This window comes from Penicillium paradoxum (genome assembly GCF_028828445.1).
Source record: "Penicillium paradoxum strain IBT 22861 chromosome Unknown utg000003l_segment0_segment0, whole genome shotgun sequence".
NCBI lineage: Eukaryota > Fungi > Ascomycota > Eurotiomycetes > Eurotiales > Aspergillaceae > Penicillium > Penicillium paradoxum.
Window position 1 is genome coordinate 2,078,534 of NW_026643181.1, and position 21,414 is coordinate 2,099,947.

The following is a 21,414-nucleotide window of genomic DNA, read 5'->3' on the forward strand; positions in this document are numbered from 1 at the left end:
GAGAACTACCCCAGACGGGAGAGCTGGGTACCCCGGCCCGTTAGTTCCCCATCGCACTGAAATCACACCATCTCGGATTAAACAAGCCAAGGAAAACTCATGTCAATTGGATACCGGTTGATCATCTCGGCATAAGTTTGGATGAACATCTCCAGTCATCATCGCACTATCCCAGCATTATGCATGGTTGGGAAGCTATCCCCTGGTTCATAGATCTCAGGCTAGATATTCATATCTGCTTTTTTTTAGAGGTAATATAGACCCCAAAGCTCTCCTTAGGCTACATTTCTGAATCCCATTGATTTTATCTCTTCAGTGACAAACTTCTGCACTATTCCAAAGTCTTTATGCTCTTCTTTACGGAGTACGGAGTACTCCGTACAACCAAACGGCTTGAGATGCGAAGCCAATGATCTCCAGGGACATGGCGGAACAGATTAACTCCACGTGGGGAAGATACTATATCCCTTAGAGCTCAGTCATTGGTCAAAGTTCTATGCAGTGCTCCATACTATTCAGGTGGCTCGTCTTCAATGACACAGTTCTGTATTTCCAAGTGGAAGGTTTGATACTCAGGTCCAATCACCGTGATAGATCTCTTGATAGATCACGTTCTCGTTTGGCTAAGAGAAGTATTTGCATACATGAATGTGCAGAATGCGTGTTTCATATAGCAAGATTCCATCTACCCCGTACAACGTATGTACATGCATAGAGAAGTGCGCATTCAGATCTCTTGTACATTTGAGCTTTGGCAGCTTATATTCAAAGTTGGGTATACATAAGCAGAGCGCTGTTGCATAACAGCACTTCATGTAATATGACATAAACTGAATACTTTACTGGTGCTCAATCTTGTTAATGAGCGTTCCAACGTGAGGAAGCAGCTCAACGGCAAACTCGTCGCCAGCCTTAATGAATTCCTTGGGGCTCTTAGCAGCACCAACGCCAGGTGGGGTGCCGGTCAGGATGATTGTGCCGGCCGGCAGCGTGGTGCCCTGGGAAAGGAAGCTGATCAGCTGGGGGACGCTGAAGATCAGGTCACTGGGAAATCCGATGTCAGTCACCCTCCTAGACTCTTGAAATGTTACATTATGGATGGAACATACGTCAGAGAACAATCCTGCATCATGCGGTCGCCCTTAAGACCACGAATATGGAGCTTGCTGGCGTCGGGAATGAGGGCAGCTGAAACTAGAACAGGGCCTAAATAAGGTATGGCGAGTCAATATGTAATTCAACTGGAACACGTACAATCCCCGGGAACGCACCAATTGGACAAGCGCCGTCAAATCCCTTGGAGAAAGACCACTGGCTCTGGTTCATTTGGGAAGTACGACTTGAAACATCATTGGCAGCTGTGTAACCAAGCACATAGTCGAGGGCCTCGGACTCAGGCACGTCCTTAGCATCGCGGCCAATGACAATGACCATCTCGGATTCATAGTCACCGGTTTTGTCCTTTTGTGTAATCTTGGGTAGAACAGTTGGCGCAGGCCAGGGATCTGCCAGAGAACTGGCCGGCTTCATAAACAATGTTGGGACTTCAGGGATTGGGAGAGACATCTCCTTGGCGTGGGAAGCATACTGTGGTGGAAATTAGCATTCAATGTTCTTCAAGTACTCTTGCTCAAGCACTCACGTTCAAGCCAATGCAACGAATCGTTCCGACCTCACTCTGCGCTAGGGGGGACAGAATGCGCTCGATAGTCTCTGTCCCGTCGGTCACTTGACCGGGGGTCAGAACCGAAGTGCCCGAGAAAGGACGCACCGCAACCTCTTTGCCTTGGTAAAGAGCCAATCCAACGTCTATCTTAGGATCGACCGGCTCCCCGATGAGGATCTTGGAGGGATTCGACTTGGGGGCAAAGCGCACCAGGCCTATTCTCTGTTAGGCTCGAACACGAAGTTCATCAAACTGAGAATACTTACGCGAGAATGTAGATGCGATCTTGGACATGATTGTATTAGTTATAGAGAATAGAATAAGCAGTGACAGTCGAAGCAGAAACCCCGTATATAAACAACGCTATGGGGGCCGATAGCGGAGTATTACTACCCCGGTGCTGGATAAGCCGGAGGGGCAGCCTCCCACAATGTGGGGAAGTAACAAGCGTGGGGGATGTCTGCTGTTGCTGTTCGGAGAATAAAACCCCGCGATGGTCGTATTTTCTATATTCCAGATTTCTCATTTCCATATCACCATCATGTCTGCTCCCAAGGGTCCCTTTCACCTGGTTACTGTCAACACCGCACCGGAGCGCGCCAAGCGCCTCATCGGCCGTGTCGCCGAGGCTCTGAGTGATCGGTATACCATCATCCATGTCGATAATTGTGAAAGTAAGAAAGATAAATCCATTGAGAAGTGAAATTGCAACTAACCGCCCTTCAGAAATCGACGAGGTTGAGGCCAAAGTGAAGGAGCACAACCCTGAAGTTCTGGTAAGTATAAGATCGGGAATGCTAAGCGTTCGAAGTTTACGCTAACTGACTGAATAGTTCAGCGCCTCTATGTGGACTGCCGAGGAGGCCCAGAAGATCCACGGTATTGCTCGTTCTATTCGACCTGATATCAAACTTCATGCCATCCCCGAAGGTTTGCAGGTCGAGCGTGGTCCCGATGCCATTGTTGAATATTTAGTTGAGAAAGTGCCCGTGCTGCTGGACAGCTAGAAGGTGCTCATTAAACCTGTACATATCTTTCACCTTCAACATACGACTATTGGCATTCTCTACTGTTGATATTGTTCAGGAATATCTTCCGTTGCGCGTGCATAATATAGATCCATTCAGAAAGTCTTATCGTTGTATGGTCTCGCTTCCTATTCTATGAGACAAACACTCGGATACAGCTGTCCTCAATCTGTTACTAAGTGCATGAGGTTCGTATGTACAAATAAGCAGTCATAATTCGAGAACGCCAGAAGAACAGGTCGCTTTGGGCGCTTGCCTGCCGTAGTATTTCTTTAGATTCGTAAATTTCCGAATCAGACGCATTCATTTGAGCTCACCAAATAATATTGAAGATCGAAGTCAATCCATCTCATCCTGAGTCTTAAAGACTTAATTGTGAAGTTGTTCGACACCACAGTTCTTTGCATAACGTGCAGAAAAAAGACTCCGAGGAGCATGGAAGCTATGGCTGAGATGGCCCTAATTAGGCTCTATTATGCCTACCTCTGGTAAACTTGAATGAATCAAAAATGCAATATCATATTGATCATGTCCACCTGAGGCAACGTCAGAGGTCCGCCAACGCAACGTTACGTTTGGGCGCTGAGTGCCTGAAACCCACGACCTCATCGTCGCGCTCGTAGTCAGGACCTTGCGCTACGTGAAGAATACAATCTTGGAAACCTCCTGACCGTTTCTTTCCATCAATAATTTGTCTATTTTGTCCGAATCGCCGCTATCTGCTGAAAAAAACAAGAGTGCTCCGAATGGTATGCTAAACAATGTCCACAATCTGCTGTAACAATATCATACATTTCATGAAAGTGCAAGGGGAAAAAACACGGTCACCTCGACCATTCTGCGCGGTAGACGTTCCTTGCGCCAAGAGTTCGCTAGCTAACCACAGTTGTCATGCTCAATCATCGCTTTTTAACGACGCCATTTCCGTTGGTTCGGTTTCTTCTGGGTGTTCTGCACCGGCGCATCAACCATCATTACATCGCTATAAAGGCTGGACTGCGAGTTTTCTTGGGTCGGAGCAAGCAGGTCCTTCTGTTGCTTTGGACCGCGACGGGCTCGGATTCGCTCCTGGTCAGCTTGTGCTCGGAGGGCAGTGAAAGGATCTTGCGTGTTGGGGGTCGTTGTGGTCTTGGCCGATTTGAGGGTCATGAGAAGTTGTCTTCCATCAGCCTAGAGAGAGCGCGAGTCAGCATCAATCTTGCAGTACAGCAAATCAGAACTGGCACTTACCATCTGATTGTGGAAATTGGCAACCACAAGCTCTGCAGCCATCTTCTCTGCATACTCAAATTCTGCGACAACATTTGGCTGGCTTGCCACTACTCGACAGCTGAGCATTGGCCCCGTGATTGGCTCAAAGGCGGACTGAATGTCGGCTGCCGTTGTTCCAGGCGCAAAGTTTCTTCCCTCGACAATGAATGGGCCCGAAGCGCCCTTGATGATCATGTTCTTGCCACCGGACCGACGGCCGTTCTGCAAAGTATTACCGGACTGGACATTCAGCTGCCTATTATCGGATTTGAATGCTGCGCGGACCTGATCCACGTTCAGGCGATCTTTCTTTCCAGCGTTACCACGTGCGCGGGCGTTGTTGGCAGTGGGTGCTGGCTTGTTCTTGGTCGAGTGGACGGTCGCAGATGCGGAACGCTGTGGCTGTTGGCGCAAGAGGTTGTCAGATATTTGTCTTTCATTCAATCACATTTGCGATCGCATAGTGTGAGTATTCATACCTTGGCCACCCCAACCCTGCTTGCTAGGCTTCCGGGCTTCGCATTCTGTGTTTTGTTCTGCGCCTTATTGCCACTGCCTGAGCCTGGCGTACTCGAGCGGCGGTTCTTTCCAAGGAGTTGGTTCGCCAGCTGCTCGTGCTTCTTCTTCAGACGGTCTGTGGAGAAAAAGATGTTAATAGGTTGGCGGGACGTGTTAGAGCGCCGAGTGCTTACCAGCTTGGATGATCTCGTCGAACGAGACAGGCGCTTTGTTCGCCATGGCGAAAGGAATGAATTAAATTGCTAAATAGAATTGACGATCGCCGAAGGACCACGATAAGTGAAACTGCAAATGGGAAAGTTGCGACGCAGGAAGGGGAAAGAAAAAGAAGCTCGGGAAGATAAGAGGGCCGATCTATTGAGCCATGGTACATCTGGCGCGGATTATATCTATTGCCGATCCACCTTGACAGCTTCGAAACCGCTTTTATACGTCTACTTGAGCTAATGATATTCCAGCTTACAGATTTGAAATATTCCCAGGGGCTGTTGATTGTTGGTGGCGCTTTGATCTCTCCCTGGTTTTCAAACATGCATATGAGCAAACCAAACAGAACAAAAAGGCCAAGTGTTTCCGCGGAGGTGATCTCCGAGCTAGACTACAACAATAGATCCACACGGATGGGAATTAGGTAGTGAAACAAGATGCCATTATGTACTTATATGGTAGAAAAAAGCTAGTATGCTAAGGCACGGAGTCATCCCAACCTGAGGCTGAATCCCGCCCCTACCTCACCGGTATCTCCACCCGGAGCACCGCCGAAGACACCCGCAAAGTCCAGCTCGGGTGCTTCTTGGCCGCGTTTGGGGGCCTCGGGCGTGCGATGACGTCTCCGTTTCTCCATTCCGGCCTTGGATGGGAATGTAGGGAACATCTCTCGTGGCTTTGGGCGTGGATCTTCTTTGAAATATTGGTGATCTAGACATTGTCTGGCTGTAGGACGCGACGCGGGGTTCAACGCCAGCAATCCCGACATGAGGCCCAAGCCTGCATTGGTTAAGTAGGGAAATCGGGACCGAGGCAGCAGAGGCGGGTTTCCAGCCGAAGAAGGTGCCGTTGTCGACGGCAGCCGCAAGGACTTTGCATTAGGCAATAAACGGAAGCCCGGCCAGGTCTGGGAGTTTGGCGGCCCAGTCAACGCAAAGATCTTGGAGACCTGGTCAACCTCGTTCTTGCCCTGCAAGAGAGGCTCTTTGGTGAGAAGTTCGCCAAAAATGCAACCAATGCTCCACATGTCGATTTCCGTGCCGTACTTTTCAGCGCCGAGGAGCAACTCCGGCGATCGATACCAGAGTGTCACAACGAGCTGTGTGAGCTTAGGAGGTGGATCGCCGTAGTACCGAGCCATGCCAAAGTCGGCGATTTTGAGCTCGCCACGGTTGTTCATTAATAGATTGGAGGTCTTGAGATCTCGATGCATGATCCATTGAGAATGTAGGAATTCAAGTCCTCCTACTACCTGTAGCAAGACGGTCTTGATCTCCGAGGGAAGGAAGGGTTCGCGCATCTCGTCGAGGAGAGCTTTGAGGTCATGTTCATGGAAGTCCATCACCAGGAATACACTATCGAGCCAGTTAATTAGTACATATTAACAAAACGGAAGCTACCGCACAAAACTTACTCGTCCATTTTATTCCCCATTACCACCTCCCGGAGGTACACAACATTTTGATGACGCGCTGCCATGAGTGTTTGGATCTCGCGTAGGCCAGTGACCGGGAACCCGTCCGGCGAGTTCTCCAGTTTCAATTTCTTCAGCGCGACAATCTCCCCAGTTGAGATATCTTTCGCCCGCGATACCCATCCGTAGGAGCCCTCCTCGATGTGGTTCAATTTTTCATAGTTATCCACATGTCTGCAGGGCCCCCATTCTCCAACCGGAAAGCGCAACAAAGTCGACTGCTTTTTATGCTCCGCATCGATCTTTGCTATCTGGGTATCGTTTGGGGGAGCACCAGGATCATTCGAAAGTCTGCGTCGCTTTGTCGGAGGACCGGATTCGCCATTGGGGGCTTCTGAGTTGGCGTTCTGTTGAGCTTGTTGTTGGGCTTTGCTGGCTTCAAGCTGGCGTTGCTTGTCCGCTTTAGCGCGTCGCTTTTGCTCCTTTTCGCGTTTTTGCTGCGCAATAATTGCTTCGGTCTCTGGGTCGTCGGTTGCCCATCTGGATGTGGCGGACATTTTCGGGGGGAAATTGCAAGGGGAGAGAAGTTCGGGAATGACGTTTTGGCGATGAGAAAAGGGCCGAGTTCCTTCGATTTGAAATCCGAATGGCGCCCCGCTTGTTTAAATTGCAATATAGCGCATCGCATCTTTAATCTGATCCTTGGATAGTATTCTCGATTCTCTCTTTCACTTCGTCTTCCTTTTGTCGTGCACATATCCCTCCTCTAATTGCCACCCTCTCGGCATCGGATATATTCCTTCTTCCCCGCCATGATCGAACCATTCCAGGTCAGCCTGTCCAAGCACCATGACTCACAAAATCCCAATACTAATGCGATTGTCACATCCAGACGACCTTCTCGGTCCCGATGACCTGTGAGGGCTGTGTGAAGTCCATTTCCAACTCTCTACACAGTCTGGAAGGTAGCCATCTCACGTCTCAAGCCCGCCATGAACTAAACTTACCCCGCGGCAGGAATCAGCAAGGTTGAAGCCAACCTCAAAGATCAGTTGGTCTTTGTCGAAGGCACCGCTCCTCCCAGCTCCATCGTAACTGCGATCGAAAATACCGGCCGCGATGCCATCCTCCGTGGCAGCGGCACTACCAACAGTACGGAATATCCCGGTTCCCGATTACCGTTCAATGCGCCACACATGAACAATGACAACTGATGTATATCATCGAATAGGTTCCGCTGTCTGTATCCTTGAAACTCACTCAACGACCGTCTCAAACAAGATCCGCGGGCTGGCGCGCATGGTCCAGGTCTCCCCAAACATGACCCTTGTCGACTTGACAATAAACGGCCTATCACCGGGTAAATACTGGGCTACTGTGCGAGAAGCGGGTGATATCTCCCGTGGTGCCGAGTCCACTGGTGGGATCTGGGATGCACTGAAGGCAAAGGTGCTTGGCGCTGATGCCGCGGCCACCCCGGCCAAGGAATCCCGGGGTATCTTCGGCACTGTGGATGTTGACAGCAAGGGACGCGGCAGTGTATTCTTGGATCGGCCTGTGGCAATCTGGGAGCTTATTGGTCGGAGTATGGTTGTTTCGAAAAACACGGAGGGTCCGTTCCAGCGCGAGGACGAGAACACTCTTGTCGGCGTTATTGCTCGTAGTGCGGGTGTGTGGGATAATGATAAGATGGTTTGCTCTTGCTCAGGTAAGAACGTATGGCAGGAAAGACAGGAACAGGTCATTCAGGGTATGGCTTGAATGGTGATCGGCCTTTCAGCAGTGAGTGGTGTTGAAGGCTATTGATGGCGATGCCAGATTTTGAACATGAAACGAAATCCAATAGCTAGTGATATACGTAGTCCCTGGATATGTGATACCATAGCGTGTATATGTGATTATGAATTACTGAGGACGAATTTACCTTCAATTGCTACAACACGGGAGATCTATCTAACCTCAATATCCTTGGCTTCCTCGGCATCATTCTCCCGACATTCATGCAATACAATTTGAGTATAAAATGAAAAGACCGAATACCAAGCCTCCAAAAACAAGCATCAAGAAGGATATAGCCTGGGCATGCGGATGAATCACAGAAAGCACCAGAAGAGAGAACGAATTGCTGCTTAAAGAACTCAATATTATCTCTGCTATGGTACATACGTACATTGTAAAAATACAGTGGACTTTTTTGCCCATTCACAATATGCAAAGTATCAACGTACAATCTCACCAACTCCATTCCAGTAAACACCGCTCCCCGTTACTCAATTCCAGGATAGAACTCATCGTCTGTATCTTCTTCCAAGAAGTCCAATCCTCCAACGGGAATGTCACCAGGCTCAAGCTTCAGGGAAAATGTCCTTGGAGGGATCAACTCGGCTGATTCTTGGGCTCTGATTGGGATGCTGTAGTTATTGCTAGGATGCTGTGACGACTTTATTGCCTGGTTGCCTCTGTCGGGACGTTGGCCACTTGTCTTGCCGTCCACAAGAAAATACTCATTTCCATCTTCCACCGGGCTTGGAAAGAGAACTTCAGATTCAATTGGGGACCATGTATCATTTGACATAGAGGCCATCGATGTCATTTCAGTTGAGGCAATATCATGCGATGCTGTATTATCAGTTGTGTATCGACTTGAATATTCTTCCAGACTTGACCATTGGGTTGTAGGCCTTCCAGAATTCGATGACCAGCTTTCATCAAAACGCCAGCTGGGCATAGAGTCAAATGGATTGGGACGATGCAAGGGTTGGATCTCTTCAAACTGGGGTATTTGGGCCTGTGATGGCATTGGAGGAATGAGACTTTCGTCGTCTTCGTGATATGAAGCTGCATCGTCGGTACCATCTTGAGGAATTAGGTGAGAGGCAATAGGGGTTTGTTCTTGACCACTGGGACTGGGACAATGCTGACTAGGGTGGGAATCCTCATCGTTGGGGCAGGGATTATCATGTTCTCGGGCACATTGCTCCATCATCTCGTGGTAGATTCCAGGGAATGCGAATCCAACCTCAGCGGAACATTGTCTTGATAAGGGAATTGGACTTGGGGGGTCTTCAATGATTTGCGTGTCTGAACTTGCAGGACTTAGGTTTGGATGTTGAATGATTCTTGTCTGGTGTTCAGCCCAAACTGGCCAAGGATTAGCCATTTCATCGGGCAACACTTCATTCTCCTGATTAGTAGAGAATGCAACACCCCACGGTGAATGTGTTAAATGGTTATCTGTCGATGGATTGGTGTGAGCAGCACGATTGTCAAACTGTACATCTGCCTCAAACTCTCCAGGACCAGAAAACTGGAAGTCCAGATCACGGTCGCGGGCTATCATATAGGTCGGTTTTATCCCATTACTTACAGCATCACCACGAGGTCGGAGTTTGCGCTTGGGTTCAAATGTTGTAATTGCTGTGAATGGCTCCGACACAGAATACTCGGATGATATATCATAAGGAGACCCAATCTCGCTGTTTTCCGTTGGGCGAGTTGGCACAGCACTTGTGCGGAAGATCTCTGTGCCAAAACTTGGATCTTCTTGTGTACTTGCAGTAAATGCCACAGATACCTTGTCATGTTGTTCTCGTTCGCGCCTAAGAGCAACAGGGTTGACAAAGCTTTGATGAGGGGTTTCTTCTTCACTAAAACGATGATTGAACTCTGCTCTCAGTGCCAACAGTCCGGACCTTGCTCTATGGAAAGATCGTCGCGATATGGTTTGCATCCATGAAATTGGAGTAGGTGATCTTGATGACGAGCTGCTTGATTCAGGAGGACGCTGCGGAAGGTGTGCAATCTCTGGGTTATGACGAGGATCTTGCGGGTTGAATATGGGATAATGAATCTTTTCCCGGCAGGTTGGTTCTTCCTGCACCGTCTCGGGTATGCAACTACTTTGGTCAGTGGATCATCTCCTTTAGCCTTCAGAGTCCTTTGTGGTTACCTGACTCTAGTTCGTGTCTGAGAACGAAACATTGATGACAGCGAGAATAGACGGTGACGCGCGGTGCCTGCGTCGGCCCGTTTGCGGGGAATCATTTTGTTCCGAATTTGTTGGGTATGGGTTGAGATAACAAGATACAAAAGCAATTTGATTGTTCAAGGAAGCATATATAACCCCTTCAACGCACAGAAAGGAGACTGGAAGACAAATGACACGAGGACGCGAGGACGTGAGGACGTGAAAGAGAAACATAACATAATGAAAAAGAATCCTTAATTGCCTACAAAGGTTCCAAAAATCGAAGGAGCGACTGATGAAAATCGAGGATACAATTGACGAAAATCGAAGGCGCGACCAAGTGAGATATCACCAGACAGCCTACATGTCACCATAGGTAGCTGGCTACTCTGCTCTTCTATAGCCATATTAATGTTCATAGCTCGATATTCTAGCTTGAAGAACTTCAACGATACCGTGAGCTTCAAGAAGCGCAAATAGACAGAAGTATGATCTTCTGTTCACAAGACAAATCTTCTGAATAGAGAAAAGGTCTTCGCCAATCTAAGTCAGATCCGATTGATAAAGGACATAAAAGACAAAGAGAGGTCGGCCAAAGGGATTATCAAACTAAACATGGACCTTTACAGAAACGAAAGGTCTTACTTATGTTTGTATCTGGAAAGATGTGTGTTTGCAAGATCGTAGGCACAGAGAATTTAATTGGCATTGTGGCTTTAATCTGATCGAAGCCCTTGTTGCTCAAGCACGCCTATTTTTCGAAAATCTCCTCGCTGCCAGCCGTAGGTACTTCCTGGGTACAGTTGTTCAACAAAATAATGTACAGCCCTTTAGGGTTATACTGTCATATTGATTGTAAGGCATGATGCTGGGCGGATCAACCGAGACTATCAGCCACTGGAAGTGAATAGAGTGGGAGATCTTGATTGGCGTTAAGCCGGTGGATGCGCTAGACAGAATCAAGCATAGTTTGCCGAAAGCCCTCAGGTCTACATGATCTGATATATCTGTCAACACATTTGATCCGCTCCGATTACTCTGTACACCAATGTGGTTGACCCCATACAACTCATGGACGTAGGGCAACAATTACGATCATCTCGCCCATTTGAGGGACTTATCATAGCCTATCCGCTGCCTAAAAGGAGTTGGGGAGATAGACAGAGCCAAGGTAGGTAAAAATGTCATCTATCTTTAAGATGTCTTGATAATATGCATAAAAGTGGTCGATCAGGTTAACCTTCCCTATCAAAGATTCACTGCCCGAATTTGGCTGCGTCTTGCGGTCAGTTGCCATATTTCCAAGGCAATAAATGTTTAAAAACCCTAAGAACCCTAAGGTTTTGAGATTAGGTTTACCAAGGTACTATATACCCGGGGTACCGAAGCGTCCCGATCACATGAATACCTAATTTCCCCGCAGAAGGGACTCGACGAGCATGACGACGTGTTGGGAAACACAGCTGCTAAACAAATGTTAGGCACTACGCACATCGCCGTCTCCCGTTCGATAAAGGAGCAGGAAGCTTGATTGACATTAAAGACAAGGCTTTGACTGGGCGCAGACAGTGCAGGGATGTTAGTACCTTGATTCAGGATTTAGCCGCTTGGAAGGCGGGGACCATCCTACCAGATGATAAGACCACTTGGCATCGCGATAAGCAAAAATCATGATTGCCACAAGGTACGGAATCTGGATTTGATCACTTTTTAGAACAGCTCCAAGCGGAAAAGAGGGTCGGAGTACGGGAGTACCTCAGTGTACAGTCACTATCAACGAGATATCGGCACTCGGAATTTGCTATCCGCCTGTTCCCATAGGAGTTCCACTTTCCAGGCTCACACATTTTCAACTACGGCCAATGATCACTCTACAGCCGGTCCGAGACGTGACCGAACCTAGCAAGTGCAGAATCTGCGGCATCCGACCTGAGCTAGGGCTGTTAGGTGCACTATCATTGGTTCGAAGGACCCGTTAAGTGGGGTTCAAGGTTCAAGGATTTTCATTTGTCTCGTCTTCTGGAATTTATGGGGTTTTTTTCGAGCCCACGCGAGAGGGATATCTTTGCCACAATATGAGGATCGCGGTGGGGCCGACGCGCAAAGAATTCTCGCGACACTATATTAACAGCTCCTCCCCTTCTATGGAGAAAAAGAAAGAAAGAAAAATGGCACACTATCTCCGTTCGATCTCTCCAACCTGATCTCCCTGGGTCTCGCTGAGCCTACCCAGCTCTTCGAATAATCCCATCTATATCCTCGTCCATTCTTCTCCTTCATTGGTGAGGATCTTACATACGAAAAGATGCTTCCCAGGTTTGCCAAAGCGTTCCGCGGGTCGGATGAGGACCTGGAAAAAGCCCCTCAAATCAACAATTCCTCCGAAACAAACAACAACGAGCCATTCGATAACTCCAGCGATGGCGCCGTGCCCGGTGAGAGCTTTGAATATGGCAATTCGATATTTGCCAAGATCCAGCGCCTCGCTGGTAAGCTCAACATCGAGCAGCGCGGTGTCGAACGGGTCCCGGACTCGGAGCGAAATGATACGTCGTACCTCAATATCGGCAGCATGGTGTGTTCCTACAACAACTACCTGGCGTGATTGCCATGGCCTGGAGGCCTTTTCCACTAACTAAACCTAGTGGTTGGCCGCAAACATGGTCGTCAGCTCCTTCGCCATTGGTGTTCTCGGAAAGTCTGCTTTCAAACTCGGCTTCGTCGATGCCATTCTGGTCTGCCTCTTTTTCAACCTCCTTGGAGTGATGACCGTATGCTTCTTCTCATGCTTTGGTCCTGCCTTTGGATTGCGTCAGATGGTGCTCTCGCGATTCTGGTTTGGGTGGTGGGTTGTGAAATTCAGTAAGTTGGCTCTGGATGTCACTTGAGTTATTTGCTCGGAAATGGCGGCGCTAATCAGTTTTATTTCAGTTGCCGCTCTTAACGTTATCGCCTGTATCGGTTGGTCTGCTGCCAACGCCATCGTTGGCGCCCAGCTCCTCAACGCAGTGAACACCGATGTTCCCGGATTTGCCGGTATTCTCATCATCACATTCTGCACATTCTTCATCACCTTCTGTGGCTACAAGTTTGTTCATATGTATGAATTTTGGAGCTGGATTCCTACCTGCATCGTGTTTTTCATCATGCTTGGTATGTTTGCTCATTCAGGCGATTTCGTCAACATCCCAATGGGAGTCGGAATGTCGGAACTGGGTTCCTGTCTGTCCTTTGGGTCCACAGTTTATGGCTTTGCAACTGGTTGGACCAGCTACGCTGCCGACTACACCGTCTATCAGCCTAAGACTCAAAGCCGCCGCCTAGTCTTCTTCTCCGCTTGGATTGGTCTGATCATTCCGCTGCTGTTCACTCAATTCCTCGGTATCGCCATCATGTCCGCGACAGCTATCGGGGACGGGTTTAGCAACAAATATGCCATAGGCTACCGAGCCTCTGTCAACGGCGGTCTTATTGCAGCCGTTCTAGAGCCTCTGGGCGGCTTTGGCAAATTCTGCCTCGTCATCCTAGCGTTATCCATCATCGCTAACAATTGTCCGAACATTTACTCCGTCGCTTTAACCCTCCAGGTCATGGGCCGGGCTACACAACGCGTGCCGCGATTCATCTGGACTTTCCTCGCCTCATGCGTCTCTCTTGCGATCGGTATTCCTGGCTACTCGCACTTTGAAACCATTCTGCAGAACTTCATGAGTCTCATCGCTTACTGGCTGGCCATTTACTCTGGCATTTCGCTTATGGACCACTTCGTCTTTCGCCGTGGCTTCTCCGGCTATCGTCCAGAGGACTATGACAAACCCGACAAGTTGCCCATGGGCATCGCCGCATCTATTGCGTTCGCCTTTGGCATTGCCGGCGTTGTTGTTGGCATGAGCCAATCGTGGTGGAAGGGTCCTATCTCCAGACATGCTGGTGACCCCGCAATTGGTGGTGATATCGGCTTCGAGCTGGGCTTTGCCTTCGCCGCTGCGATGTATCTCGTCTTACGACCGATCGAGATTCGTTACATTGGTCGTTGATTTTCATATTTCGTATATATAGTTCGCGATGTACATACTGGGCTGGGTTTCTTTTTATTTGGATCGGGTTGATAGATTTTGTGTGATTGCATCGGTTTCATTGCATCGCATATTCATGCCTACATTGTAGGCGCATTAGCATAGTTTAACAATAAATTAAAGAGCATTTATACAAGAATTTCTAATACCCTCCGGTTGTGGCGAGTAAATCAATATTGATCATGCTGCCACTTTGCAAGGGACGCACAATCCAGCTCTCATCGATACTAGCCAGGGCTCAACCAACCTGGTGTGATCTCCACACTTGGTCTCTCAGGAATCCAATCGGTTAGCTATAGAGCCAGCCTGTGCTTTGACGTCACATCAAGCTTATTTGCCAGAGGGACGAGCGGGTATAAATACAAGATCGCCAGATTCGCAGCCCTAAATGGTCAAGCAATAGAGAGCTCGAACCCCTTGAATCTCACTGGCTATATGTACGAGATGCGGAGACTTCAGTGACGTTTTTCCTAATTAGGAAAATTGATGTTGGCTTCTAGTTGCGGGATTCTCGCATTTCCAAGAGGCCAAACCACGTACTAGAATTCCGAGCAAAAGTTTTCACTCCTAGGATTCAATTTATGATTCAATTCCAACTATCTTGCATTTTTCTCGTCAAATGATCTAGCCGTAATTTGATATTTCAGCCACGTCTGTCGGACAACCTTGCCTCTACCCTCGCGGCCGCAAGGCCGTAAATGCATATGGATCAACAGTCGCAATATTTTGGATCAATACCATGCTGACCAAAAAATCCTTTCACTCGAAATATGCCCCAACGAAGGTGTAGAGCTTCATGTTGTGCTATCACCTGCAATGGGGTTGACCCTCTCCTTACATGCCAGAATGAACTTTAACAGACTAGCGCTGAGGCAAAAATTAGCCATTTGAGAACCACAGTGGTGCTATGTAAATTGCGAGTTTTCGAACTTGCTCTATATGCGCGGGCTCTGGGTGCGTTTCAGTTAAGATATGAGTCGTGTGTTTTTCTGGAAGTTTGGTGGCAGTATTATTACTAGAAGTTGTCTATATGCCTAAAAGGCGCATTTCTTCATCGTTCATACTTTTCCATCGCGAGTTGTATGCTGAAACTTGTATGCTGAACCGCCTCTATTCACATGGGATGATAATCAACGTCGGTGATATCAACTTTTCCCATTGGGAAACCAGGACTAATGTACTGATCACAATAGGTAAAGCTTTAGAAGCTCACATTCATTTGATGTGTAGATTTTATAATAAAGCTCCATTACCATATTCCAGAGAGCTTCCTAACAGCCACAGTTCTATATCCTACACGTACCTTCGCGACATGCAAGAAACCCACCGAAGATTCATGAAGCTCAAGGTCACTTTGTTCCAGTAGTATATGCTCTTTCTCAAACTATGCTAGTTTATAAATTTAAATGTTCCTCCAACTCGTGTGGAAGTGAGGTTAGAGAGGACATTCCAGATGGGGGCTATCACACACGTGATTTCACTCACCAGCCACAGCCGCGCCACTGTAAATTATTAAATCCACAACGGATTCGCCTTTGAAAGAAATCCAGAAATTCAGCAGCCGTAATCACACCACCACTTACACCATGTCTCCAACCGGGAAGTGAGTATATTCTGTGTCAACCTCTTGAAAAAATACCGATCTAACAAAAATCTTTGATTTGCAGCCGCGCCGACTGGGCCGACGACGAAGATTTCGATGACCCCTCCGTTCTCCCGCCGCAAGAAGTGATCGCGAACAAGGACGGCACCAAGACCGTTATCTCCTACCGCTACAACGATGACAACAAGAAAGTGAAGGTCACCCGCCGAATTAAGACCACCGTTGTCCGCGAACACGTCAACCCCCAAGTCGCCGAACGCCGCAAATGGGACAAGTTCGGCCTTGAGAAGGGCCACGCCGCCGGTCCCTCGTTCGATACTACCTCCGTCGGCGAGAACATCGTCTTCCGCCCCAGCGTTAACTGGAAGGCTAACGCCAAGGAGGCTGAGAAGGAGGGTGGCGAGAAGGGCAGCATGAAGGACCAGCTCAAGGACAAGAAGGTCAAGTGTCGTATTTGCAGTGGAGAGCACTTCACAGCTCGCTGTCCCTTCAAGGACACCATGGCCCCTGTCGAGGAGGGCACCGCTGCTGCCGGTGGCGTCGAGGCAGAGGAGGATGTCGGTGGTCTTGGTGCTGGAAAGTCCAGCTACGTTCCTCCTCACATGCGGAAGGGTGGTGCTGCTGGCGGCGAGAAGATGGGTGGTCGCTTCGAGAAGGACGATTTGGCGACTCTGAGAGTTACAAACGTACGTTTTGCTATCGCTATATCTCCTACGCGCTTTACGAGCATCGTGATGGTCTATTTTGGTTCGGTACTGACTTTTTCGTTGCAAACAGGTCAGCGAGTTGGCAGAGGAGAACGAGTTGCGGGATCTCTTCGAGCGTTTCGGTCGTGTTACCAGAGTCTTCCTTGCACGGGATCGGGAAACCCAGAGGGCCAAGGGCTTCGCTTTCATCAGTTATGCGGATCGTGGCGATGCAGCACTTGCTTGCGAGAAGGTGGATGGCTGTATGTCTTCAATTCCCTCTTTTGTGCTCTCATTTCCACGATTTCGAGAACTAACATGTTTTTCTTCTAGTCGGTTACCGCCACCTCATTCTCCGCGTCGAGTTCGCCAAGCGTTCTACTTAAATTTCTTTTTCGGTTTTCTCTTACGACTTTTTGAATGGAACTTTTCCTTCTTCTCAGGTGGGCCTACCTTTGGGCCGAAGCTCTTTTCCTTGTACTGTAGGATCTGGTTGATAATGATGATTCCCAAAAAGACATCCTCCGTGTCATTTACTTGCATTCGTCAGTCTATACAAAAGCAATGGGTTAGAGAAATTTTGAACTTCACAGTTTCCTTGGTTATTTCACGTTTCATACTTGGATTTGCAGTAGCAGTGATGTATTGTGTTCGTAATCCTTTTCGCCCTCGAAAGCATTTGTTCTATAATTAATTGGCAGCTACCATGGAACAGCTCAAGAGCCCATGGCACATCACCCACGTGGTTATTGGACGACGCCCTCCATAGAACCAACACCCACGGGCAATTTGTAGCTCAAACTTAGTATGTTGGCGTTTTCTTGATGTATAGTTCAGCGTAGGGGAGAAAGATCGTCGTTGGAAAGCATGGACTTCATTCCAGCACGCATGGAGCATGATTACGAGCAAACTCCCTCACTGATCCAATATGGAAATCTATGTTAACTCCTGGTCTCGTGGGCACCAGAACTAGCTCTATCTCTCTCTTTCCGAGCTTCTTCGCCGCCGATCTCGGGCTTGACAAACTTCCATATCTCCCCACCCTCCCCCTAGCCAACGTAGATCTATCACGCAAGTGCCGGACTCGGCTGACAACAATCCTGAAAGCCGTTGACGGCAGATCTGTCGTCTGGGGAGGGAAATGTCGAAGGCCTCGAATGTTCGATTGTTTGAAGGCTTCAGGGATTGCGTTGAGACATCAATTTTCTGCATCTTCGCCTGACAGTAGAGATGACATCGGAAGGAAATGAAGCTCAGACAACCTGGACTTTTTCCTACCGTGTCTCTAGCTGCAGAACACTGTGTATTAGAGACGTATCCGGGTGCCAGATCCCAGGGTCAATCACCAAAGTACATTCGTACAGATCGATATTAGATCTCACCAGTTCAAACCCAGACCTAGCCTCGCCAGCAAAAGTTGTCGTTTCTAAATTTCCCGGTAACGGGATTGGATTGGGTTGCATAACGTAGCATCGGTGATTCTTTTAGGAAAGAGACTCGAATCGGCGGAAAAAGCTTACCTACGGGATATGGCCTTTCGCCGAATGTCTCCCTGCTAAACATCAGATGTACGTGGACAGTGGCGGAGAGACCCGAAATGTTCTCTGTAGCTTTGGCCTTAGCTTTCCGAATCCCCTGCTAGGCCACCGTATTTTCCAAACTCACTCCTCCGCCACGCCGGCATCTAGTATGACAAGCAGACACATGTGAAAGGGGTTAGTCTCTCTCTGAAGTCCCAGTGACATTGCAAGGAGCACCGGCCCCAAACAACATGATCTGCCTGCTATTGGTCCAGGAAGTTTGACCAGAAAGGCAGTTCTTCACTGGGGGCGTTTCGGCCGCGAGCAAGTTTTTTCTCTTGGCTGTTCCCCCGTGCTACGCCGGCACGGCTTAGGGTTGGCTGAGCGACGTCAAGGATGACTGACAGAGGCTGGTGAGAATTGCCATGGGGAGGCAAAAGACGCATATCGGATGAGCTACTGGATGATGAGTGGAATATTGAACTGGTCTGCATCCAACGCCATCGAAAGCATATTTCCCACCTGACAAACCTCATATCCAGAATTTGGAGGGCGGCAAGCCAATGAGATAAGCAACTTCCCTTGGAACCCTTGTCTGATTGATGCCTTGTCTTTCCATCCATGCCGACAGGGCCGAATACTTCAGACCTGAGTGGGGCCTTTTTGTCGGGAGCTTCGTTGTTGTGATACGATCGATGATAGTGGGCTGTAGATCCAGGGCGATCAAGGTTTGGATGACAGGAGGTGTGAAACTGCCCATGAGCACCCCATGCTCGGACAGAATATTGCCATCTCGGAGGACAAGGAAATCGAGACAGGGGCGGCGGCCAAATGCGAGCTCTTGCGGTTCTTCATAGCAAAGCATCTAGCCCATTACCAACGGGCTACCAACACTCAGGTCTGCTCCCACAGAAAGTAGCCACTAATCTCGGAAGAAGTAATACACAGGTAACCCATCACAGAACCTTGTGTTCAGACAACCCGATGCCAGGAATTGTGGAGCCACAGAGCTTGAGCTGCTTAATCTCCAGTGATCTGCGGACTAAAAGGCTGACAGTGAGACTTCGGGGAAAATGCGTTCCAAGATCATACCATAGCCGTAAATAGACACGTTTGCTAGCTGAAAATAGCATGAGTCTTGAAACGGTACTAAATACTTGGGTCAATTAGGTAGATCAATTTTGTTGCCCGGTCAAGGCCGGTGGATGTCTCGGGATGGAAGGTCTCGGCCGTTGTAAAGTAAAACTTTAATCCGCCGCGACAAAGCAGAAAAGCCTCATGGTATTTTCTGAGGCAAGGATCTGAGAGTGTAGTCCGAGCGAATCTTCTCCCATGGAGTAGTCATTATCCAGAAATATCTCCCCGAGATGGGCGGACTGGGACTCTAGACCCAATCGGCCATGATTGGCATATCCACTATGAGTATATGGGTCCACTGGGCGTGTCGCATTCAAGATCCTGGGTCGACAAGCATACGGCACTGGGGCAAAAAGGCAAGGGAATAACAGTCTAGAATGACACCCGGGTGCCGCTCTTCTGGATCTGCGCCCAGGTTGGGTTGTCATCAGCCAATGACTGTTTTTTTAGCTATGTTCTTTCCCATTCCGTTTTCTGTTGTTTCTCTGAATATCCTAGTTTCTGAAAGAAGACGGTATAGTCAGCAGTCCCGACTCCGGGATCTAGGTATAGTTCAAGCTCCACCGTTGCCTGGTGATTTGTAGGCCGAGTTGTAGCTTTCCGACCCCTGTTCAAGGTCGAACACCCGAATGTAACCAAGAAAAGAAGGGTGTGGCATTGCACTATGGAATCCATCCATTGATCTGCAGCCCATACTGGTTGCACAAGAAGATATTCTTCGCGTCAAGATGTCAATGATCACTAGGGGGCAGACTCAGTATGGGATGGCACGTGCCCAAGACAGAGACAGGGTCTCCAAAACTCCCTCAACAGATTGGATGAGACGGTTGCAACCTCGAAACTAGAGTTTCCCAGCTGCTAGGATTCTGGGGCTGATCCATGTTCATACCACCCACGGTTAATTCGGTGAGTTCATGCATTTCTTCTAACCAAGTCTGATTATTGGCATTGACTTCCACCTTAGCAGGTACCTGCAGTCCTTGTATGATGTACTCCGTACGGGGTACCCACGTATCGGACATTTTCTGAGCAGTCGTCTCTCTTCTGTATCTCATATACAACGTTGCAGTGGCATGTACTCCATGTCAGCGTTATTTGATATATCGGAAAGTGACCTGTGGACCTCGGGAGAGTTGGCGGGTAACTAAGTGGATCGATCGGATAGTGTCTTTTTGGGGTGCGTTAGTGAGCATGATTTGGAATGGGTTGAATAGTTTGGATTGATTAACATGAAATGAAGCGAAGCAGAGGAATTCCAGAGCCCATTGACCCTACCCACCCAGACAGGGAGATCTGCTGAATACGTCAGCTCTCTCTTCTGAGACATTGATTTTGTGTTCCTCACTTTCACCGCCCTGCACGTGTCTATCCCATGACCGTCACCGGAGATCTCCCGAGTGTCGGAGAGCTAAGTCCATCTTTCCACCCCCCGGAATTGACTATATGACTCAGGGTTTTAGTGATCGATATCCTTCTAACTGAATAGGGCTAAGGAACCCTGCACCTAGTGCTGATTTCGGTACTCCAGATGTACAGGCACGGTCATTGTATGTGGCCAGTGGGGGTGAGTAGCTGCACAACATACCCTCCATTACCACCTGAGGAAATCGATTCGATGCGCCATCTAGCCAATCATAAGCTTGCGGTTGCTTTTTAACTGCAACTTATTATCTCGCCCAGCCTGCTGCGGGATTGCCGATCTTCCAGCCACTGATGCAGTTCTGTCGACACGGCCAGGATACTCCGTACATACTCCGCGGTTAGTGGGGATCATGACTTCAGAGCATATCCCTTACCATTTAATCCGTACTAGCGGAACGGTGGACCTGATGCCGCTCATGGAAAAGGCCCCCGGGTGCGGTCCGCATTACCACTCCACATACCACTGCAGATGCTTTACCCTCTAGTCTCTCTGGTGGAGACCACATCCACAGATTAGGGCAGCATTACATTTTCTATTTCCAATTACCAATTACCAACTACCAAGGGTTTCCGGCTTTCATTCGGGGTGGGGTGGAAATTGCTGGCGCATCGGTTTGAACGTGCGAATACAGTTGCCCGGGTTTGTCGGTGAGAACACCGCCAACATGGACAATGCACGTACTCGATGAAAATTGCCGATCTCATGACCGTCTTGTTTCTTCATGCACTGAACCAGTGGTGCCTCGAGCCTCCTGGACCCAACTAGCAAAATGAATAGGCCTGGGACAACTCCGACAGGCTTCCCAAGAAAAGAAAATGGTAGAAATTCATCAAGATCATCTCTTCCCGGTCTGGTGAGTCCCCATCACTCGGTCAGGTTTTCTTTTTTTCCCTTTCTCGATTTTGTCATTCGTCTAC

At 48.6% G+C, this 21,414-nt stretch overlaps 9 protein-coding genes across 9 annotated transcripts; 4 read left to right on the plus strand and 5 right to left on the minus strand.

Moving 5' to 3' along the window:
- Nucleotides 1-839: 839 nt before the first annotated feature.
- N7457_002691 (fumarylacetoacetate hydrolase family protein) lies at nt 840-1,960 on the minus strand (the record flags this gene model as incomplete). Its single annotated transcript, XM_057173737.1, has 5 exons — nt 840-1,044; nt 1,110-1,206; nt 1,272-1,587; nt 1,643-1,881; nt 1,933-1,960. The coding sequence occupies 5 exons, from the start codon at nt 1,958-1,960 to the stop codon at nt 840-842; spliced, it is 885 nt and encodes a 294-aa protein (XP_057033888.1).
- Nucleotides 1,961-2,207: 247 nt separating this feature from the next.
- On the plus strand, nt 2,208-2,673 carry N7457_002692 (uncharacterized protein; the record flags this gene model as incomplete). Its single annotated transcript, XM_057173738.1, has 3 exons — nt 2,208-2,340; nt 2,393-2,442; nt 2,500-2,673. The coding sequence occupies 3 exons, from the start codon at nt 2,208-2,210 to the stop codon at nt 2,671-2,673; spliced, it is 357 nt and encodes a 118-aa protein (XP_057033889.1).
- Nucleotides 2,674-3,603: 930 nt separating this feature from the next.
- Nucleotides 3,604-4,683, minus strand: N7457_002693 (RNA recognition motif domain-containing protein; the record flags this gene model as incomplete). The annotated part of the gene is made up of 4 exons (XM_057173739.1): nt 3,604-3,864; nt 3,925-4,347; nt 4,425-4,579; nt 4,638-4,683. 4 exons carry the CDS (start codon nt 4,681-4,683, stop codon nt 3,604-3,606), a joined length of 885 nt encoding a protein of 294 aa, XP_057033890.1.
- A 478-nt stretch (nt 4,684-5,161) lies between these two features.
- N7457_002694 (CDC2/CDK family serine/threonine-protein kinase) lies at nt 5,162-6,642 on the minus strand (the record flags this gene model as incomplete). The annotated part of the gene is made up of 2 exons (XM_057173740.1): nt 5,162-6,026; nt 6,086-6,642. 2 exons carry the CDS (start codon nt 6,640-6,642, stop codon nt 5,162-5,164), a joined length of 1,422 nt encoding a protein of 473 aa, XP_057033891.1.
- Nucleotides 6,643-6,897: 255 nt separating this feature from the next.
- Nucleotides 6,898-7,846, plus strand: N7457_002695 (copper chaperone CCS1; the record flags this gene model as incomplete). The annotated part of the gene is made up of 4 exons (XM_057173741.1): nt 6,898-6,915; nt 6,978-7,050; nt 7,103-7,237; nt 7,317-7,846. 4 exons carry the CDS (start codon nt 6,898-6,900, stop codon nt 7,844-7,846), a joined length of 756 nt encoding a protein of 251 aa, XP_057033892.1.
- A 505-nt stretch (nt 7,847-8,351) lies between these two features.
- Nucleotides 8,352-10,129, minus strand: N7457_002696 (uncharacterized protein; the record flags this gene model as incomplete). The annotated part of the gene is made up of 2 exons (XM_057173742.1): nt 8,352-9,981; nt 10,035-10,129. 2 exons carry the CDS (start codon nt 10,127-10,129, stop codon nt 8,352-8,354), a joined length of 1,725 nt encoding a protein of 574 aa, XP_057033893.1.
- Nucleotides 10,130-12,357: 2,228 nt separating this feature from the next.
- On the plus strand, nt 12,358-14,089 carry N7457_002697 (cytosine permease; the record flags this gene model as incomplete). Its single annotated transcript, XM_057173743.1, has 3 exons — nt 12,358-12,627; nt 12,698-12,914; nt 12,984-14,089. The coding sequence occupies 3 exons, from the start codon at nt 12,358-12,360 to the stop codon at nt 14,087-14,089; spliced, it is 1,593 nt and encodes a 530-aa protein (XP_057033894.1).
- Nucleotides 14,090-15,714: 1,625 nt separating this feature from the next.
- Nucleotides 15,715-16,803, plus strand: tif35 (translation initiation factor eIF3 core subunit g; the record flags this gene model as incomplete). Its single annotated transcript, XM_057173744.1, has 4 exons — nt 15,715-15,731; nt 15,796-16,417; nt 16,509-16,680; nt 16,751-16,803. 4 exons carry the CDS (start codon nt 15,715-15,717, stop codon nt 16,801-16,803), a joined length of 864 nt encoding a protein of 287 aa, XP_057033895.1.
- Nucleotides 16,804-18,200: 1,397 nt separating this feature from the next.
- On the minus strand, nt 18,201-18,560 carry N7457_002699 (uncharacterized protein; the record flags this gene model as incomplete). The annotated part of the gene is made up of 2 exons (XM_057173745.1): nt 18,201-18,396; nt 18,469-18,560. 2 exons carry the CDS (start codon nt 18,558-18,560, stop codon nt 18,201-18,203), a joined length of 288 nt encoding a protein of 95 aa, XP_057033896.1.
- Nucleotides 18,561-21,414: the final 2,854 nt, after the last annotated feature.